Raw genomic sequence first — 8900 nt, 5'->3', positions numbered from 1 at the left:
TGTGTGAAATGTCATAATATTTGCATGTGGATTTGGTATCCTTTATGTGTGTGCTAGTATGCAGGAACATTGTCAAGAAACCAAAGAAAAAGGGCACAAAACCAAGAAAGTGGAGCAAACCCAAAGATGTGGAAAACCACCTTGTTCGCCCGACGAGAGTTAGCGAGAAAGAAGCGAGCTCGCCCGACGAGAGGTGGCGAGCTCCGAACGAGAAGAATTAAGCAAAATCCGATAGCAAAACCGTGTCATGGTCGCCTGACGAAGGTTTGAGAATTTGAGTTCTCCGGGTGAGACCAGATATTTTTACTAAGACGGTTTGATGCAATCTGACAGGTGATGGGCCAAAAAGGAGACTTTTGCCAGGCGAGCTCATGGTCACCGGGCAAGACAAGACATTCAAAACTTTCTATAAATTGGTCATTTGCTGTTTTTTTAACTACTCTCTCATGATTATCCAATTTCTTTTCACACAAACACCCTAGAAAACTCAGTTTGAAGCAAAAGAAGTCACATTTATTTAATCGGAGCTGGATTCACATCCTTTGTCGATTATTCAACTTGAATTCTCATCCATCTCACTTTATTTCTTGTGAAGCAAGCTACAATGATGTATAGCTAAAAACTTTGTATCAAGATTAGAGGTAGTTAACCTAACTAGTATGTGTTTATTTTGATCTTTTGTATGTGAACAACTTTATGATCAATATAGATGATAAGCTTTGTTTCTATTTTATATGTGTGATTTAAATCATTATCGAGAAACATCCTTTAAGCCTTGACCTAGGTTTATAATCTATCAATAACCAAAGTCTAGACATGGATTTGGCATTGATATTCACTTTGCATCAGATCATTAATGTTATTTGTATTATTTAATAGGTTGAGACATCGTCGATTAAACAATACGGTAAAATTCACAATATCGTCTTAGACATGAGCGGTATAGATGAGCGATATGTGGTTATGTTGGTTATAAATGAAGCTCACATGCTTGATTAATCAAATACATACAAAATAGGTTGATGAAATATAGTCTTGATATGCTTTTTAAACGTCAAAATTTCCAAATATTTTACTGTTGTTACTTATTTTCATGCGAACAATACTTTTACCAATCAAAAACCATTCAAAACCCTTGCTTAAAACATAAGTTAAACCGTAGAACCACGGTAATATCGCACCAATCCCCGTGGAGACGATAAAATTAACACAAGCAGAGTAGCAAACAATATTTGGAAAACACAAGTTTAGATTGTCCACAACACGTGACTTATATGAATTAAAGTGAAGGTTTGATTAAATCAAGTGAGTGAATTTTGAGTTGTGATCCATCAATATGCATAGCAACCAAAATGTATATATGATGATAAGTGTCGTGCCTCAAAAGGTCAGAACGTGATCTTTATGTATATCTCTACAACATCAAAACATGCATTAATAGGGCAAGAGAATAAATATCTAAGTCTCACTTATAACCCTAAAATACGTCTAGTTTATATTCTGAAAATCCTTTATGGTTATAGCTTCTTATCTCCAAGCAAGCTAATTAAGTGAATATTTATATCCTACTTATTTTAACCACTTTTGTTATGAAATCTACTTGTTGTTGGATCTCTCACAACAACAAGCTTTTATCTTTTTCCAAGTTGATCGTTCAAAGAAATATATTTATAGAATAAAAACACATAACAAAATAAGATACTAACATCACATCATTTTAAACATAAAGGCAACATTATATTAACTTCACATTGCTCAACAAACAAAGGTTTAACTCATGGTGAGCTTAGTACAAATGACCGAACTGAAATTGATAGGGAACACACTTAAACAAAAGATTTAAAAGAAATGACAACCTATTAATAACTTGGAGATCTCTTGTGTTGGATAAACAGCAAGTGAATACTCCAATCACGCCAGCTCTCAGCAATGAGTACAAGAATGAGTGAGAAGAAGAACTCTCTCTTTTCTCACAAAACCTTGCACTAAATATTCTTAAATTACTACTAAGACTACTAAACTTCTTTTTTGGCGTGTGTGTGGAACTCAGACTCTCTTCTTTAATTCCTACGGTCAGCTTTTATAAGCACAAGTGTGGATGTGAAATATGGGAGGCCTCAGATCATGGGCTTTTGATGCAAACAAGGTTTAGCCCATATTTCAAATCAGCATATTCCACTTTTTCCTCCATTCTTCGTGAACAAGAAATCAGGCACAAATAGTGGTGGGAGACAAACGTCCAACACAGGCTACTGCAGCAAGTGGTGCAGAGGTTCAGGTGGTGTTGTGTCTGTGTGCAGGGAGCGCGCTTTGCAGTGGTGGTCCCCACTGTACTGTTTCTTTGTCTTCTTGTGCAATTAACCTTATACATTTGATTTGATATTTTTTCTAAGCACAAATCTGTCACGCAAGCCCTAGAAATATGCATTCCTTATGCTCTTGGCTGTTATCTTCTTATGAACTTCAACAAAATTTTAATTTTCCTTTCAGCTCTCTCTTCTAGACTCTGTCTAGACAAGTCATGCATGACATTGCCTTAAACTGCCTTGAAATTCAATAACAAACACATGAAAACTACAAAAGGAGCATCTATTGTGCTCCAAGCAAGATAAGCTAAAAACACAAAAACTTAACAAATAATCATTAAATTCATTACATAAATAGAAATGAAAAGGGATAATAATAACACTCAAAAAGTGGATTATCAATATGATAGAGTGCCTAGAGAAATTTTCTGAAAAGCCCTAGAGTAAAAAGGGGTTGAAATTACATATATTTGAGTTATTCAAGATATGTATGAAGGGGTATCGACTAGCGTGCAAACACAAGGTGGAGATACAGACGATTTCCTCCATTACAGTAGATTTGCATCAAAGTTTAACCCTAAGCCTCTATCTTTTTACCTTAATTTAGATGTACTCATGGAACACATTCAAGAGTCAACACCGAGATGCATGTTTTTGCATATAGATGATATAGCCCTATTTGGAGAGTCAAAGGAGAATTTAAATGATAGATTGGAGACGAACTTTAGAAACACATGATTTTCACCAAAATAGAAGTAAGACGGAGAATATGGAATATAAGTTCAAAAAAAAATGTTTCTATCCTAGAAGTCAAACAATTAAAAGAAGAGGAAGACCTAGTAAGATTAGAAGAGAAGTTATTAAAAAAGAATTCGAATTTAATAATTTGAATATTGTTTTTCATTTTTTATTTTTATTTTCAACAGCTCATATCCCTTTAAAATCAAAAAAAAAAACTTAGGTTTTACATTTTAGTACAAAGGACACTTAATGTTTCAGATGCATCAAAAAGTGCCATTGAGATTTAGAATGAAAACTTGCAAATTAATTTGTATAATTTATCAATTAGAAAAAAGTTCACCTTAAAACTCATGCCTGCACCTGTAAATATCATGAGCAAATTCACTATTCCAAAAATTTGAGAGCTCCTTAAAAACAAATTTATCTCTCTCTTACACATATTTTATTGATTCAGGAAGCATATTTTACTATTGAAGTATTAATCAACAATCAGAAACAAATTTATCTCCTCTTACACACAAACAAACAAATATTAGTTTTGCTTATTTTCATAAATGTTAAGTTCCAACCATAAAAATTACATGCACTACTTGCATAGTTGAAAGACATAAGCTTATATTATTATTTATGCAGTGACATACTTACTTCAGGAAATTTTTGCCACTTCCTAGCTATAGCAAAATAAATTAAGCAACAGATACAGATAATTTGATTTGTATGCAAGGAAATAAATAGTAACATTTACTTTATTCATTATTATTCATTATCTCTTGAAAATTCGCTTGTAAGTTCAAGTAGCGTCTGTAGACTTAAATCCCAGATCCAGCTAGTCGCCTCTTTGACGCATTCGATACAGATAACTGACCAAGCTTGTCGGTGTTACTGTCAGTTGACACAGTTCTTTCTTTGCTTGGTGCATAATGTCGCAGCCATTCTCCAACATATACCTAGAACACAAAATAGATTAGGTTAATGTAAGTTTTCCATTACTTTAAGGATGATATAATTCAGCCTCAAATCGGTAAAGTTAGCAAATCATTTTCCATGATACAGAGATGGTACATAGCAGATACAGGCATATCAGCACAGATCAGCCAATAATGATCATGCCAATATTTTCAAAATAGAAGAGATCATAACCTATGAAGGAAGGAAACTGACACTGACATGTTGCCACTAGTAATAATTTTTAAAAATGAATAAATTGAACGTAGTCACAAGTGTCGGTGTCGGACCAACAGGGACACTGACACACTTTTTTTAGATGTGTCGGTGCTAAAGAGATATAATATAACGAAAAGAAATAACCTGTTGAGGTCTCATAATCTTTGTATCAGGATCATCCAAGGACTCCCGCCAATGTGATAAGTATCCAGCCATACGAGGGATAGCAAATAAAATAGTGAAAAATTCGGGTGGAAATCCCATAGCCCTGAGATTTTGCATAAACCCATCAGATCAATCTTATTCAAATATTTTGGGAGGAGTGACATATCTTACACTGTCGAGTTAGAAAACAAGATGTAGTAATAGACTTACCTATATATTAATCCAGAGTAGAAGTCAACATTTGGATATAGCTTCCTCTTGATAAAATACTCATCAGAAAGAGCAACCTTCTCCAAGGCAACAGCAACCTACATAATCAAATAACGCCATATAAATATTTCAATTCTAAACTTAATAAATTGAACCGAGTCGATATTTTACGAATCAGCGAATTATTGATAAGTCTAGAGAAAAATACATGTAGAAGAAAAAAGTCAAAAATGTGTTTTGATATTGAACACAAAATGGATAAGCACCTCTATCAGAGGATCCCGGCCAACAATGGAAAACACTTCCTCTGTCAATTTCTTTAAGACCTTTGCTCTAGGATCATAGTTTTTGTACACACGATGTCCAAAACCACTCATCTTTCGTTTCCTAGAGAAAAAACAACAAACAATAATATTAAAGAAAACTACATAAAAACGCAGGACAAAACAGAGAAAACCATCAGCACATCAGCATTCTTTATAGATTGGAAAAACACAAGACCCAGAAGATGTAAAAGGTAATATAAACCTTGCTTTAACACCCTCAATGAACTCTGGAATATTATCAACATTTCCGATTTCACTCAGCATTTTGAGGACGGCCTGTATAATCAAAGGGCAAATTAGTATTGTCACACATGAGTATTCTGCTTTGGCTTATTTTCCGCATTTAAATATGCAATAGAAAAAATTAATCATGGCTTGAACCATTTATACTACCTCATTAGCTCCACCATGAAGAGGTCCATATAGAGCTCCAACACCACCAGCAATAGCAGTGTATACATCAACACCACTGCAAATAAGATTATAGTTAAACATATAACAGGCGGCTTTATTTTTCTTAGAAAATTGCTATTCACACCAAACTGTTTCCGACTCGGTATGGCTTATTAGCAGCACAGTAGTGAGACATCTACCTTGATGCAAGGTGACGTACAGTAGATGTAGAGCAATTCATTTCATGCTCAGCATGCAGGATGAAGATGATGTCCAGTGCACGAGTTAGACGAGGATTTGGTTTATATGAGGGATTGCCACTGAAAACATGTATAGTGGAGAATTAATGAGTTAGACTCCGCTGATAAAAATACTTGAAACTGAATACAAATATATAGCGGATCGTGGAACACTAGTAATTTCTTCAAATCCTGCTATGGTACAGCACTATAGCTCCACTATTTGACAAAATTGTAACAATCAATTACAATATTTCAACAAAATCAAAAAGTATTCTGTTACCATCCAACCATCCAATATTGAATCATAAACTTTGTTTTTTTAGTAAGTATATCATGTTACTTTTGAAAATACATACAGAGAATCAAGCATGTAAAGGAAGTTCTCTGTGTAAGACAGTTTGTTGGATGGAAGCACAGGTGGCCTTCCTGCGAGTCTAAGATTAATCGCAGCAGCAATTGTTGTTATCTGCAAATAATCATAGAATTGAATGAATATTGCATAAAAGTTCAGAAGGTTGTGTTTAAACAGTGCAAGAAGCACTCAGAATAATTGAATGACAGAAGAAGATTAAGGAATTCCTAGAATTGAATAGCAAACCTTTCCAATAATCCGCACTATTTGTTTGTCTCTTACTTGCTTTGAGTTGTAGATATCAAGACCCTACGTTAAAATAAAATAAAATATTTAAAATAAAGATAAAATGTGAATCAAATAATATAACATGAAAAAATGTTGAATCCCAATAAGAAAGAAAGTTCTGCTCAGTACCCACATGTAATTATCCACACAAGTCAAAATAAACATGAACTAGAATATTGTCCAAATGCAGAAATTGGAAAAATAGGGTATGCAGAATTCCACATTATGTTATCATTATACAATTGAATCAATGCTGAGCAGCACGAAAGATGAGTTACTTTATCTTGATAGCAGTTTATGTTACTTACTCTGAGAGCAGGATTTGCATCAGGATGGTAAACAGATAAAGCACTTAGAGCGTTAACAAGAACACCCATAGGATGTGCATCTTGAGGCATTGATTGTATGAGGTCCTACAAAACAAATGTTATTCAACCACTGAGTTAGATAAAAGAAACCAACATTATCAATTGCCGATCGTGGAAAATAGTGGTTTGTTCAAATTCTGCTAAGCAATAGAGCTACATAACATTAATCACAGTTAGATGAAATAACAAAGTTATCTGATAACAGAAAAGCTCACCAAAACTCCTTGTGGTACAGCTGAATGTTGAGATATAGCAAACTCCCAATCTTGTAACTGACGTGCAGAAGGCAAGTTTCCATACACTAAAAAGACAGAGTTAGAAAACCTCAAAGACAAACATAAACCTTAGTCTTATCTAACCTTAAAATTTGCATTTAAGCTAGTCCATGGTGGGAAAATAAATATTGATCCACATATCATGAACAAAGACTGTAAAATCAGGGCCATGTTTAGGTCAAAAATATTTGTTCCCAAAATATATTAACGGATGATTATAATAATCATATTATACTTGGGAGTTTCAGCCTCAATATTTTTCACTTGATAATTGAGTATAACCAATTTAAAGTAGTAAACGCTTACTTGTTACAATACATGATGAAAAATGGGCAAACTTGATGTCTCAAATGTCCAGTCTTAATGTTATTATTATGTGCTTCTCTTTCTACAAAATACTAACTAAAAATATTTGATCATAAAACATCAATAAATGATTTTGCAGCTCAAAAATTTACAAAATTAACATGAGTATTAACAATTTCCTTTATATTAACTCTCTGACCCTGCATAAAAGTTTCATACACTTGGAAGTTTTTTCTGAAAACTACTCACATATGAGATATGCCACTTCCGGAAAGGTACTTTTCTCAGCCAACTCCTCAATGGGGTATCCTCTATATCTAAGGATTCCCTCATCACCATCAATATAAGAAATTGTGGAACGCACAGGAGCAGTGTTTAAATATCCAGGGTCATAAAGCTTGAGTCCCTTATCATTCTTCCCAGTTGATATCTGTAAACCAAAAATTAGAAAACCACATAACATAACAAATGAATAAGAGGAAAAATCAAATTACATTGAATAGTGTTATACTGCTCAATGGTTTTACCAAATACATATTTAATAAAACTTACAGTTGGATTAAAAATTCATATTATATATAGATCATCTCTGTAAATTTTGACATGAATATGAAAATATTTGAGATGCATAAAGATTAATAGATAATTCTTACCGCTACGAATCAACCGACCTATGATTTCATCATATACATCTTAAGTTTCTTATTGTAAGTTAAACAAAATCATACAATAAAATGAAACAGAAAGGAGCAAAATTGAACAAGACCCAATCCAACAAATCACAAATCCACAATTGAAAATTTATCAACACAGCACAAATTTCTCATGCTCTAACAGACAAACAAACAAACAGTTAATCAGCAATATGCAATAGATCACGAGCCAGTCATCATCACCTTCTTGAAATCATTGGCTTTGACAGTCCCATCAGGAGAGACCTCAATACTATACTTCTTCCCGGTACGTTCATCAACAACGGTGAGAGTCCCTTTAACATTCGACGGCGGAGAGATCCCGGACGAAGCAGAAAGATGGTGAGGCTGGACAAGTCCCTCGGCGGTGGTTGTGGAAGACGGAAGCAAGTGAGCTGTGAGCGTAGCCAAACGGTTCCGTGCAGCGTCGTGCACTCGCGATTCCGTTGTACTCGTTGTCGTTGACATTGTACGATGATACGATGGTTGTGTTAGTGATTGTGTTTGTGTCTGTGTTGTGTTTGATTTTTTGTTGTGTTTGAATGGATTCGAAAAAAAGGGATCGGATTAGTGTTAATTAGTTGAGATTAATTATAATTAGTATTGGGATTAGAATGTTGTTGGAATGGTGTTAATTGGAAATTGGAGTTGAAGTAAGACTCACGTGTTTTATTACAAATTCTCAGCATAATATATTGGTGTTACGTACGGTACACTTACACCATATCCATCTAAATCATTTAAAATATACTAGTAGAGTTTATAACAAATGTCCAAATCAAATATATCTAAATGAGAAAGTAAATAATGAAAATATGTCAAAATTATTAGTATTCCTTTTAAAATTTTAAAATTTTATTTCTTAAAATAGGAAATTTATTTTAAAAATTCTATATAAAAAGTTAATTATTGCATTCTTAAAGATTAATTAAAAATAAATAAAATTTCTATATTAAGAGATTGAACAAAACAAATCATAATTTTTTATCTAACAAAACAATCCATAATTAATAGTATATGTAAATAGGGTCAAATGTATTATTTAGTCCTAAGTTTAATGTTTACAATAGGT

General features: G+C 33.5%; 1 protein-coding gene across 1 annotated transcript; it reads right to left on the bottom strand.

Annotated features, from left to right (window-relative positions):
• Positions 1-3571: 3571 nt before the first annotated feature.
• LOC127084992 (citrate synthase, glyoxysomal) lies at positions 3572-8491 on the bottom strand. The gene is made up of 13 exons (XM_051025555.1): positions 8033-8491; positions 7386-7566; positions 6771-6856; positions 6496-6600; positions 6146-6208; positions 5904-6013; positions 5506-5625; positions 5306-5381; positions 5115-5188; positions 4853-4973; positions 4587-4684; positions 4356-4479; positions 3572-3994 (listed from the first exon to the last, which is right to left on the bottom strand). The coding sequence occupies exons 1-13, from the start codon at positions 8294-8296 to the stop codon at positions 3857-3859; spliced, it is 1560 nt and encodes a 519-aa protein (XP_050881512.1). The 5' UTR covers positions 8297-8491; the 3' UTR covers positions 3572-3856.
• Between the last annotated feature and the right edge of the window lie 409 nt (positions 8492-8900).

Source organism: Lathyrus oleraceus, chromosome 5 (assembly GCF_024323335.1).
Source record: "Lathyrus oleraceus cultivar Zhongwan6 chromosome 5, CAAS_Psat_ZW6_1.0, whole genome shotgun sequence".
NCBI classification, from domain to species: domain Eukaryota; kingdom Viridiplantae; phylum Streptophyta; class Magnoliopsida; order Fabales; family Fabaceae; genus Lathyrus; species Lathyrus oleraceus.
This window is presented reverse-complemented; position numbering and strand designations above follow the sequence as displayed.